The 13,665-nt window shown below is 39.0% G+C and overlaps 1 protein-coding gene across 1 annotated transcript in view; it reads right to left on the minus strand.

The window, feature by feature from the left end:
• The window catches only part of lamc1 (laminin, gamma 1), a 76,402-nt gene that overhangs the window by 4,213 nt on the left and 58,524 nt on the right, over positions 1-13,665 (minus strand). The window contains exons 14-27 of the mRNA XM_033981962.2: positions 8,244-8,489; positions 7,437-7,590; positions 7,182-7,324; positions 6,933-7,111; positions 5,798-5,954; positions 5,446-5,651; positions 4,701-4,780; positions 4,475-4,612; positions 4,267-4,411; positions 3,968-4,117; positions 3,781-3,895; positions 2,282-2,481; positions 1,212-1,370; positions 289-388 (exon numbers count right to left, since the gene is read on the minus strand). Of these exons, the coding sequence (XP_033837853.2) occupies positions 289-388; positions 1,212-1,370; positions 2,282-2,481; positions 3,781-3,895; positions 3,968-4,117; positions 4,267-4,411; positions 4,475-4,612; positions 4,701-4,780; positions 5,446-5,651; positions 5,798-5,954; positions 6,933-7,111; positions 7,182-7,324; positions 7,437-7,590; positions 8,244-8,489 (2,172 nt within the window). The remainder of the gene's footprint in view (positions 1-288; positions 389-1,211; positions 1,371-2,281; positions 2,482-3,780; positions 3,896-3,967; positions 4,118-4,266; positions 4,412-4,474; positions 4,613-4,700; positions 4,781-5,445; positions 5,652-5,797; positions 5,955-6,932; positions 7,112-7,181; positions 7,325-7,436; positions 7,591-8,243; positions 8,490-13,665) is intronic.

Genomic DNA, 13,665 nt, shown 5'->3' on the forward strand with positions numbered 1-13,665 from the left:
TCAACTACATCTGCTAATACAACTACATCTACAAGTCCTACTACTGTTAAATATCTACGCTCGGAGACCCATCTACAGACCTTGAGTAAATCTTGCTCGGGACTATCTCAGTTGAAGATTTTTCCAATTGTGCATGTTTTGATTTGATGGGGATTAAGTCCATCCAAATCCCTCACTATAAAGCAAGATAACTAGGCCAGGCCAATAGAAGTTGCCTATAGTTTGTTAAAATATCGGTCTGTTTATCTACTTTTAAATGCATTTATATCTCTACATCTACATACTCACCAAGTTGATCCAACAGTGCAGCAATGGTACCCAGAACACTTTTTACTGCGTTCTTCGCTTTACGGGCGTTGTCCTCTGCCTCCTTAGCATTATCCGATGCCTACGATATAAAAAGAAAATGATCAGCGGCGACTGAGCTTGCTCCTTCAAGTTTATGTTTATAGTTTAATTTCTATAAATGTAAACAAATTCTTCCCGTAGCATGTCATTAGTCCAAGTGAGTGAAGAGCTGTGGTCACCCTAAAAGAGTTGATTTTTCATATCAAGTTGAGTTTATCCAGATAATTGTTTTGCATAATGTCTGAGGCACTAAAACTCATTGCAGCGACTGACCACACTGGATTGTAGGATGCTTCATTTCTCCTTACCACTGGTTAGGAAGCTCCAGTTCTGAAAATGCGCCCCCCCCCCCCCCCCCCCATCTCCTCCTTAAATCAGCGTCCTATTCAGACAGTTCTTGTATAGGTAGCAAGCTGGACAAAATCTGTCATTACTGCTCTGACAGTGTGGCAGCATTGGCTTGACTGGTGGCCAAAGCTGCCACACTGCCTGGGATTTTGCGTCTTAATGAGGTGATGTTTAGTTCTTGAGTCACCCACAGCATCTGGCAGATGTACCTACTTCATTTCCCATATAACAAAGCCTGTATTTGTGATAGAGAGTTGAAGGAGGACTTTTTGTAAAACTGGACATGTCTAATGTTCAGTAAAAATGTGTCCATCTGCTGTGGTTCAAAAGATATGCAACACCCATCTGCTGCATGTGACTAGGCTAGATGTGCATTTTCTTTTCTAAATGTTTGGACATTTCTTTGGAAAACAGTGAATTACCCATAGGATTTTACAGACACCTTTTCACTCATCTGAAATTATCAAATTCTAAAATGTCTAAGTTCAATACTAAAAGGCTATAATTGTTCATACCATTGCAGCCATCATCATGTCATTGTCCGCCTCAGCTTTCTTCTTGTTCAGTTCCTGCTCGGCTGTACTTAGTTGCTCCATCATATCAGTCACCTCTGAGTCCAGCTTCTGAGTCTCTGCAAAGGCCTTCTCTGCTTCCTCTTTCGTCTTGGCAGAGCCCTGGAAAACATCAGAATTATCAAAACTGTCACCAGGTTTACAAATACATAGCAGCGGCTCTCAAGCTGTGGTGCAGGTACCACTGTTAGTGTACAGCACTATTGGTGGAATGAGAGGTCTGCTGTGGATCTAGTTTAGAGTCAATTATTTATTCACATTTCTAGATTCAGGACTTGTGTTTTAATGATGAATAAGAAGAACCGCAAACACAACCTGTTCTTTTTGACTGAATTAATATCATTTCACAGACTATTACTCTACTCATGTATATTGTATATTATCTTTCTTGCCCTTGTCCAAAGTTTTTTTTTTCTATATTGGCCACACTAAAAGGCACATGAGAGACTGCTTGGCCAAACAAACAGGTGATCAAAGTTAATAATCAGAACTACCAAATGGTTTGACATTTTTGTGAATACATAATAGGAATGACACTTGCACTGCAGGTATTGAACATGTGAAACCGCTGGCCAGAGGTGGGGATGGCCTTCTGGATTCATAGATTATAGACATGTGGCATCCTGATATTTGTCTTGTTTTTTAATCATTATATGTATTTTTCATTCATTATTATCATGTGTAAACGTCTGCGCAATCCCTCATTCTTCCAGGTCTGATCCATAACAAAAGCCGAAGTTAAATCTTTCAACTGGACAACACGTTGTAGAAGTGAAGACGTTTGACTGCTCATCCAAGCCACGTTTGTCCAGTTGACAGATTTAACTTCGGCTTTTGCTGTGTAATTTGCAAATATATATATTTTTGTCTACTACTTCTACACTCTTTTTTTTTAGCATGAACTGTCAGATATTTTCTTGGTTTGTTAGTAGTAGTGACAAGGGTTTTAGAACCACTTATAGATAAAACATTCATAATTCGAGTGTTGTAATTTTAATGTTCAGTACACATACTTTCTGGACATTGCTGGCGATCCTCTCAGCCTCCTCAGCCTTGCTTTTGGCTTCTTTGGCGTCAGAGGCAGCATTTCCCAGAGCTGCTTCTGCCTGGCGCGTCTTTTCATTAGCTGCATTTATGGTGGCGTTGATTAAAGGAATCCTCTGCAAAGCCTCCTCCGCTGCAGTCTTGTTGTCATTCACCCTCTTATCAAAATCTGAAAGAAAAATAACACCTTGGTCTGTACTGGTTCACTTTTATCATATTTTCTGGAGTATAAGTAGCACTTTTTTCATAGTTTGTCCGGTGGTGCGACTTATACTTCTCAGATGCGATTTATATGTGAAATTATTCAAATATATAATTTCACATCTTCGTTATTGTCACAGGGACAACTGTGCGAGGCACTCTAGACTTGTACCAGTATGACAGCCATGGGGAAGCTGCGTTTCATCGGCCTCCGGAGTTGGTGGAGTTGTTCAGAAGTGACACCGAGGATGAAGAATTCAGTGATTTAGTGATTTGGAGTGGGATCCAGAGTAAACTGGTTAGCTTGTTTTTTATGCTGTGGTTATATGATTAACTGTTAATATTTTACATTAACAAAACAGACACATGTTCAGTTCTGTAGATGCTTCATGTAGTTGAAGAAACATGTGTTATATAACAGTTGATTATATAACAGCGCCATCTTGTTTGACCACTTGATGGCGCTGGTGTGTTTGTAATACCTGTAGGAAAATTTACTTGACTCATTTTCTTTTATACACTTCATATTTAATTTCCTTTTATTTATAAAACCATAAAGGTGATCATTTTTCATTTGGAACAATATTGTAAATGTTTAGTTTATCATAAGTCTAGTTTAAGGTTGCGAAAGCTAACTTTTTTTTTTTTTAAGCTAATGTGAAGTCTGAAGAAACAATTGAAAAGTAAAATATAAAGTTTTGGGTTCACCAGTGTGTTTATTAACAGGCCAAAGCAGTGTGTATATTTTACATGTGTTCATGTGCAGTTTTGTGTGTATATGTGATATGGGCCAGAGCTTATGTTATATTTGATGTGTTTGCTAGTTCTACCATGTGAACTGTGATGAAGAAACAAGACCACAGTAAACATCAATAAAAAGAACTCTGTCTCTCATGTTTGTGGACAAGCTACATATGTTACGTTAGTTAGCGTATCTGATTAACTGTTAATATTTTATACAACATGTGGTACATACTGCTATTCAGCCTGTTGTTCTCTATTTTATTGTTATTATTAAACTTGCCTTTAAAGATAAAATGCCTGTTCTTGGTCTCGTTTTTGTAAAATAAATTTCTCCCAAAATGCGACTTGTATATGTTTTTTCTTCATTATTATGCATTTTTTCGCTGGTGTAACTTATACTCCGGAGCCCAGAACATACGGAAGGTCATGCACAAATACTTACAAGGACACTTTTAATACAGTGGCATTTAAACATTAAAACATTGGTGGAAAGCATTATACAAGTTCAAGAAAGCACATTTACCTCTGAGGTCATCTAAGATGTTTTCTGCTTCTCTGAATGTGGACTGGCCTTTCTTTGCTGCTTCTTCAGCAAGAGCTTTAGCTGCATCGGCACGAGCAAGCAGCTGGTCAGCAGTCTGCACAAGAGCACACACTTGTTTAAATGCATGCACGGATCACATTATGCAGCTGGACAGTCCAGGACTCACCTGCTGCTCACTCTTGCCTTTATCAAGCAGTTTGCGCACTTCCTGCTCTTTTCCTCTCAGATCATCCCGGAGATCATTATACTCCTTCTCAGTTTTATCAATAAGTTTGTCCAGGTCAGATGCCTCTTTTTTAATCTTGGTTGCCTCATCCTTTGAGCACAATCAGTACATAGATATTTAACACAATAAACTCACTAATGCAGAAGCCAGAACCAATGTGTTTGTGGAAATAGTAATGGAGCTCTATCATACACCAGTACATTTATTTGGCAGGATGTGTCTGTTCAACTAAGACTTACCTCCAAGGCTTTTGTGTCGAAGGGCGGTAGGCTGGTCAGGTTGGCAAAGATCCTCAGAGCCCGATCTGACGCCTCCTCTGCCTCAGCCTGGACTTTGTTGGCCTGCTTCTCCAGGCTTTTAGCCATTTCTTTAGCATCATTATACCTTAGCAAAGCACAATGTCAGTACTGCAGTTATAACACAAGTGTTAAATTATACATGTCATACTTCTTGTTGAGCTGGTCAATCTCCTGGCTTGTCTTGAGTTCTCCGTCCAGTGTTTTCAGCAGAAGGTTGTAGGCTTTGGTTGATGTGTCATTGGCTTCCTTGGCAATCTTCTCAATCTGATCAGCAGCCATTTTGTGCCTAACAAAGTCATTCATAAATGGAATTTAAATTGGAATTTATATCTATTGAATAATAAACACAGTGAACTTTTGATCTAGCTTCTCACTTTTCAGCCAAGGCGCGTGCTTCTTCAGCCAATAGTGTCATGTTATTGGGGTCTCCACCTCCACTGGGGGGCTTAATGTCCTGCACAGACAAGCCTATTACTACTAGGTATTAGAAATCGCAGGGCCCTGATGCAATGGCTAACAATAGAAACATTTATTTCTGCCAGATAAGGGCAGTCAGTGAAGATACCAACATCATTCTGGATCTATGAAACATCCTTTTCACCTTTACATTGGTGACTGTGTCTGCTCATTATAAGTCAATGCAAATATTAAAAGATAAGACACAGCACCTGTGAAGTTATGATACCAGGGTCCAGTAGCCGTCCCTACTGCATCCATAATATATTTATTTTTGTTAAATGGGTAACAAAATTGCAATGCTGCCACAACTACCAAAAAATCTTCATGGTGAGATCAGTAGAGCAGCATGTGATATTTATACTGCATCAAAAAACTACGTCACACTTGTTTTTGTGCTGGTTTTGACCCAGTTTGACCCAAAGTCCTAATGTTGATTTGGTTTTCTAGTCCTGGGTCTGTCCTGGTCTAGTTCAGGATTAGCTCTGATTATTCTCCCACTTTAGTCCCACTTTTGATGCGGTAATTGTGCAAATGCGACACCCCAAGTATGACAATATATCACCCGTAATTATTACACTGTTCACAGCATCAGCCTGAGTTGCTTTTCTAAAAACATTTAATTATTGCTTAAAAGGATAGCTGTACATTTGTAGTGTTTACCACTTTGCTGATTGCATCCTTGGCTTTGTCTAACTCCTGGCGTGCTCGATCAATGAGGTTCTCAGCATCTCTGACCCGTCCCCGGGCCTTGTCAGCCTGTGTTCCCGTCTCATCAACAGTGTTCCTGATGCTTTGGAGACGGTTCCACTGTGTCGTCAGTGTTATGTTAATGTTATTCAGACGATCCAAGAGACCTCGGTCCACTTCTGAGAACATTCACATCCATCTCATTGTTATATTTGTGTAAGAATCACTGAATTAACCTTTCATGATGTTCAAATATACATGTAAAAAAGTAAACAATTCATTGAGACAGCTAACATTTTAGCCATGAGAATATTGTAGGTCACACCTTTGCTGGTCTGGGCCTCTTCCAATAGCTCTGCAATTGCCCGTTCAGCCTCTCTGAGACGCTCTTCAAAGGCCTTGTCACTCACTGTCTCCTGACCCGAGCTTAGGTTGTCAATGAGCGTCTGGAGATCATGAAGCTTCTGCCGCTGCTGGTTCACCTGGAGATGCAAAATATACTATAGTCGGCTGTCTTCCAGTTTAAACAGAAGGCTGTGACTTTAAATTCAGCCCAAGGCAGTTCATGCGTTTTTTTTGTGTTAAAAAACCCCAAAACAAATAGAAAGGGCATGTAGGTTGTCTGTTAATACATTTTAGGGTATTAACAGACAAAAAGCTCAACTGGAAAATCTATATAATTTTTCTGAAGATGAAAATATCTAAAATAATTGGCATAATGTGTAAAATCCAAACAACTGCAAATCACTCTATCAGACTTTAATGTATTTATATTTAAAATTACGGTGTTGAAGAAATGGAGGATATTAAAAAAAATATAAAGTGAGGTCTAAAACCAAAGGTTTATGTATGTCAGAGAAGCAGATTGTGGAATAGCCTGATTGACAGGTTAAAGGGGTTCAATGATGGCATGTAAAAAATATTACATTACATTACATTTAATTCTATTGGAAATGAGTGCTAGCATGATTTAAATTAAGTTTATTACCACATATGGAAAGAAGATAAAAATGTATATATGCTACAGAAGCAGGCCAGAGTATCGGGTAAAGGCTGTTGATAGTAATGTATGATTTTGAAGGAAAATGTATTATTGTGTCTTATATGTTGAAAATAGAAGAGAGCACACTCAAAGGAACTGCTGTACTGAAGTCATGACTGTTTTATATCTTTCAAGTTGTTGTTTGTTGCTGACGGCTGTATTCTTTGCATCATAATTTGTAAATAGGATGAGGCGTTCATAAGTAGTTTCACACTTAAACCTAAAATCCTTCGGTCATAGTTTTATGTGAATCGTTTGTATCAGTTTATGTTTCTATCAAGTTTATGACTGAATAAAATAAAGTACTACTAGTACTACAAGCAAACGGTCTGGGTACATTGGATAGCTTCAAACTGTCACATTCAGTATACATATGTCTGCTCTTTGTTCAATAGTTCAAAGCATACACTCCACTCACTTTGTCACGGACAAGGCTGTAGCAGGATGGACACTGCTGACAGCCAGGTGCAGAGCGGTTGTAGAAGTAATTCTCTTCACACATGTCACATCGGGCACCGACAAATCCAGGCTTACACTCACAGCGGCCATCCTCCTTACACTGGCCCGAGAGGGAGCCCTCAGGATCGCAGTCACATGCTGAAAACACAGGGCTACAGCTTTAAGGAATATTTCCTTTTCGGATTATTTTCCAGAATATGTGCCTTACGTTTGCATCCAGAGGAACTGAAACCAAAGAAGTTGACTTCGCACTGCTGACACTGGAGCCCTGTGACACCTGGCTGACACTCGCACTGACCGGAGACCACATCACACTGCCCATTAGTGGAGCCAATGGGATTACAGTTACAGCTGAAGAGGGAAGAGACATGAAAGACTGAATTACAAGTCTGTCAAAATAATAATGGCATTGGCCCATTCCCTTTGGAGGATTATTATGATGCTATAAGAAGTTTGAGCTAACCGTTCACAGCCTTTGCCACTATGTAGGTTGTAAAAGCCCGGCTCACATGCGCTGCAGTCTCTTCCTGTAACGTTGGGCAAACACAGACACTGGCCTGTGACCTGGGAGCAGCTGGTCTGCTGGTCCACGGTGCCGAATGGAAAGCATGCACACGCTGAAGAGAAGAAACAGAAAGCATTAGCTTTGCTTCTTGACTACAGGGATAAGTAACAGCTTGTGTTCATGGTATTCCAAAGATTTGGAATGAGGATAATTTAATAATACTATACTTTACTACACTATACTTTCTATCTAGCATTTTTTTCATGACAGGTCTTTTTATTGCTAAAAATACTTTGAAAAAATGCTTTCATTTTACGAGCAGGCTCACCTTCACACAGATCTAACTTGTAACTTTACCTGGTGGTGCTGCCTGCTTGTCTTCATGGCGATATATCAATAAATTGTCATATAATGGAACATTACAAGCAAAGTAATAACATCTCCATGGAAACAAGCAGGTGGCTTAGCCACCACCAGAACAGTTATATAAAGCAACTTACAGTCCTGACATTTTCTGAAATAGTCCAAAAAATGCAATAAAAATGCTATGCAAATATAATATTGTTGTCATAATTTTTTATTTCTAAAAATTGCACTTTTAAGCGTGATGTATAAAACCTGCTAACCCAGTAGTTTAAACTACTACAAACTGAAATGAAACTGGATTCTTGTCATTTGTATAATGCACCTTTCATTTCATTATTTTCTCATATATTAAGGCTCCTTTATGTGTCAAATTTTTATTTTAATCCAGCTTGTACTCACGTTTGCATTTGTCACTAGGGTTGGCGGACAGGGCGTTGCCAAAGAAGCCATCTTGGCAGCGGTCACAGAATAATCCTGCTGTGTTGTAGATGCATTTGAGACATTCTCCGGTTTCACGGTGACAGTTTCCCACAGCGTTGGGGTCAATGTTGTCACTGCATTTACAGGCACGGCAAGCTCTCACCGGACCTTCTTGCCCAAGAGGATCTCCAAAAAAACCATCATCACACAACTCACAGCGTTTTCCTGCATATATCAGAATATTGATTAATGACTGTGGTGGAAATTTAAGTATAGTCATGTTGTGTATTTAAAAAGCATGTGATCTGTGTCTGTCTGTCAGACTCAGACCAGACATTAACATGTGTGAAGCTCTGTCCCATCCCACAGGAAACTCGCTGTTGTTCTACCTGTCTAAGTGTAAAAGTTCATTATCATATGGGTGTGAGACAAAAGTCACTCTGCTTTGAAATGTATGTAGCATTGTCATTCTGGTATAAAATAGTCAGAGCTCAAATGCTCAGGGTGGTTGGTTGGTTTGTTGAGACTTGGACTTAGAGTGAGAGGGGAACTGGGGGAGAGGCCGGGAGGCTACCGGTCTGTGGCCAGGGCAGGCCTGGGCCCTGTCTTGTCTGTATCTGCTATAACAAACAATAAACCTTTTTTCCTGTAGTTCAAAACTCGCTGAGCTTTGCAAATGGATTACTTTTCATCTAGAACTGTAATTTTTCCACAACATGACCATCATTTTTGAATGAAATAAATTTAAAGAGGCATATTACACTTCTGTGGGGTATTAATGGTTAACATGTAATACAGCATCAAAAACTAAACTGAAACTAAGATGCAAATTTATTTATTTATTGGTTTATTTGGCAGGGACAGTGTACATTAATAGCATTGCTGCAAATGCACCAGAATTAGCCAAAAGGCTATTTTTCATCTGTTGTCCCTGGACAGATGGCAAACCTGTCTCCCTAAAAACAAGAGTAAAAATATTATACAGTAAAAATTACAATATAGTATAGAAAAAAACATTAAAAACAGATATAACAAATACTGTAAACAAAAGTGTTCAGAAAGGACAAACAAAACACAGGCATTATACAGACAGTCCACAGCCATTCCACAACATCCAACTCAAGAGAAAACACAAGTGTTTGGTTAGTCAGGGGGGAGTCATTAGTAATGTTGATGCAGACATGTTTGATGTGTTATGAACCAGTTTTTTAAATGTTTTTGAACAGAATGTAGGTGCTTATTTCTCTGAAGTTCTGAGGGACCGAGTTCCAGTCCTGTGCAGCTGTAACTGAAAAGGCACTCTGACTGAAGACACTTCTCCTCAGAGGAACAATACAGTCTCCTCGGGCAGACCCTCGTGTGACCCTCTGATATAGCATTTTTGAAACTATAATATGGAAGATGGTGGTCTGAGTCCCCCACTCCCGTTGCTCTCTGTGCTAAGTCACTCTCCCTGGAGGATGCCATCACCGCACAGCATTAATGAAACTATTGCATATCTTATGGGTTTAGTGGGATTTGGCCAAATTTGAAGTGTTTGTGATGAAAATTGTGCGAGGAAATGTCCTGAATGTGAGGGTGTGCACTTTTGTCATTCCTGGGTTTGATCTAATATGGCCGACTTCCTGTACATTTTAGGGCGGGGCCATAATATCATTTTTGTCATGTCCTGACATGTTCTATTTTTTGATGTGAGTTTCAGATTTTTACGTTGACTTTTTTCCGAGTCGGGCTCCCATTGGCCCCATGAAAATCAAAGTTTGAGGTGGCGCTACCGAGTCGTCTTTCGTTATTTTTTCTCTGGGTCTTTTGTGACAATTAGAGCTCGTCGAGTTCTAATTTTTGACACCACTCACTGCCATGTCGGGGCGTGTTTACTACTTGATTTTTGCCATTTTCCATGCTCCGGACACGGTTTTAATGAGTCCCTTGCCGGGATGTAGTGCCAGGCTCGGGCCTAATGATCAGCCTACGAGGTTGGACACATTAGAAATTATTAATAGTGACTCACGTATATTTGACAGTTAAGCAAAATTGTACACACAAAAAAAAATAAAAAAATCTTTTTTTCCACTGCAAAAGGTGAACCGTGATATAGCGAGGGACCACTGTATTATAAAACGGTGATTGGAAATTCTGTGATGTAATGGTGGACTAGGTGCATGTTTTTCTTCAGTGGATAAGAATGGAGCAGTTCTGGATCAAGAATTGAGAGGTAAGTGTGCAACTGTGAACTATATTAATGGTGAAAGTACAGTGGCTGTAACGTACTAATCTCAAACATAATGATGAGAACACATTTGACACACTGATGGGGTGATTTTAGCAGTTTCTTGAGTGAAAAAAACATTGTGACAGATATGTATAACATGACAGTGAGTCATTGATTTCATATTTATTTTAGCACTTAATGGCAATGGAGCTGTTAAAAAACTAAAGTCTGAGTCTTCTATGATCACTATCTGAAGAAGAAGAGTTTGTGTACAAGTGGCCTAGAGTTTGTGATGACTTAAGATAGAGTGTGATAGCCACGCCATAGCCAGTTCAAGTGTTTGAATTAACATTTGTTGATTTCATGGCTGATGATGTTTATGTTTTATACTTAAGTGGTATTACAGGAAATGTCTGCAGTCTGTGTCTTTGCATCCACATCTTTGCTTTCTTCTTGCCTGGTTGAAAAAGTCACCGCACACTACTGGTCTGTACTGCTGTTTCCTGCTTTCAGAGACGTGCTCTGTTTTTCATTACCAGTGGAAAACACAAAGGGAACAGTTAAAAAGTATCACCAATCTACATTAATACACAAGTCCTGGTGGAAAAGTTCAACCGACCAAAACAGACCCCAACTTTCTATATAAAGTGCAGACTAATGCTTTCCATTTGCTGACCTTCCTCTGAAATTGTAAAAAGTAAATGTAAACACCCTCCAATAATGTTGTAGCATTACAAGGCCCATTTGTATGTACATTATTATACTAAAAAATCATATGTGTGTTATATGCATTATACTAAAAAGTCATATGTGTGTTGTAATAATTGAGCAATAGCTGTACTGAACTGTATTAGTGCAATGCATTTATGTATGTATTTATTTGTTGTCAGGCATTTCTGAAAGTACTTTGTTCAAGGTATTTCTCTTAAATGGTGAGAGGCTGTGCACACATGTGAAAAATATTACAAAAAAAACAAAACAAAACTGATAAGTTACATCTTCTGAGAAGTCACAGTTCAAAGAAGCAAAAATATTCAATTAAAAAATGTTTGGCCAAAATTGTGAACACAATTGCAACATTTATTTACTATACATTTTCTCAAAATCTCATTGCATGGAATTTATATTCCATTATGATTTACATTTTGAAATCATAATGGAATATAAGAACAAGAACTATCTGAAGGTTTTTCTTTTTCAATCACCCTCCACCATACCCAGCCAGTCTTTTAGGTACGCTCTAACTTGAGTAAATGATGTATTTGTGGTTATTCTATCTGTTTAAAGCAGACATATTGTACTTGTGTCTTGTGTGTACTTGTGTCTGCTATATAGTTATAATCTATGATCCCCGTGGACCATTATGTTATATTTTGGACATTTTAAATTGTAATATTTATCTAAAATTTCTTAATAAAAGAAACCAGTCAGCAGACTTCCACTTTAGAAAATTGTGGTGCCCAATGGGAGCTGACATCCCTGTAAACGTCGGTCCCTCCAATGGATAGCTGCCTGATCCTATGCGTATTACTGAATAAGAAAATTGAATTGAAGAACTGAGTAAGTATAGAGCGCTGGACGTGTGCCGGTGAAAACGGGGATTGATCGTCAATATGGCATCTTGAAAATAAGTGATTAAAGATTATTCAAACATGCATAAAACAAACATTTTCAAGAGGGTAAATGAGAAGGAAACAACTATAACATGTTTAAAAGCTCTGAAAAGTTGATTTTGCATCCATGTATTCTTTAAAGAATACATAAACAGTGCCATAAGACAGAGCTGTTTTAATGTGTTTTATTTGAGCTATTTTGAATACAATACTCTGAGTGGTCCATGTAACAGAATATGTTACAAAACACAGTTTTTATGGTATTCAGTAGGCCTATTCTGGCGGACAGAATGAGGAAAAAAAATCCAGAAAATCACATTGTCTGATTTTTAAAGAATTTATTTGCAAATTATGGTGAAAAATAAGCATTTGGTCAATAACAAAAGTTCATCTCAATATTTTGTTATATACCCTTTGTTGGCAATGACAGATGTCAAATGTTTTCTGTAAGTCTCCACAAGGTTTTCACACACTCTTGCTGGTAGTTTGGGCCATTCCTCCTGCAGATTTCCTCTAGAGCAGTGATGTTTTGGGGCTGTCGCTGGGCAACAGGGACTTTCAACTCCCTCCAAAGATTTTCTAGGGGGTTGAGATCTGGAGACTAGCTAAGCCACTCCAGGACCTTGAAATGCTTCTTATGAAGCCACTTCTTCATTGCCCGGGTGGTGTGTTTGGGATCACTGTAACGCTGAAAGACCCAGCCACGCTTCATCTTCAGTGCCCTTGCTCATGGATCAGTTGTCCTAGTCTCTTTGCAGAAAAACAGCCTCAAAGCATGATGTTTCCACCCCCATGCTTCCTCCAAACATGTGTAATAGTCCCGTTATTCTGCTTACGCTGTTGCTCCTTCATAAACACACAGATCACAGACCAGATGGGCTCCTCTTGAGTCACTGTCACTACACTGCTCTTTCCGGATCTTCCATTTCACATAAAGTAGCTCTCTATTCGATTAAATGGCTGTCTGTTTCTAACTAATGTCTAATCATTACAACCATGAAGCTACAATGACTTATCGCTAAAAGCAACTTATTTTTAGGCCCAAGTGGCACTGCTGTTGTTGTCTCCTGCTGCACATGCACAGTTATTACAAATGTCCTCAGATGTCCAATTCCTCTATGGGTTTATCGGGGTTTATTAAGTGCAGTTTGAAATAACCTGTATTGTGAGCCTGTAGTACTCACGGCTGTCAAAGCGCATGAGTGTGGTGCAGCATGGGCTCCATAGCATAGGACTACAACCCAAATGATGCAGTCTGCACAGTGACCAGGATTTAATACATAACTACTGAATTACACTTTTGACATGTGATTTTAGATTTTATTGGACAAACTCTGCTTGCCTTGATTGCCCTGACCGCATGCCACTGTTTCACTTTCATTCGTATGGTTATGGGGTGTCTGTAGCAAATTGTATTACGCCTAAACTGATATGAGTGCCATTTCAACACCAGTGCAGTTATCAATGAGCTGGGGCTAGAATCTAATCAATATGCTAGCGTGTGAAGTTAGCCAAAAATCTAAAGCTTTTCAGAGGCTGATTAAGGAAAGATAAAAAGATGCACACGCTTATAACT

Source organism: Periophthalmus magnuspinnatus, chromosome 17 (assembly GCF_009829125.3).
Source record: "Periophthalmus magnuspinnatus isolate fPerMag1 chromosome 17, fPerMag1.2.pri, whole genome shotgun sequence".
Classification (NCBI taxonomy): domain Eukaryota; kingdom Metazoa; phylum Chordata; class Actinopteri; order Gobiiformes; family Gobiidae; genus Periophthalmus; species Periophthalmus magnuspinnatus.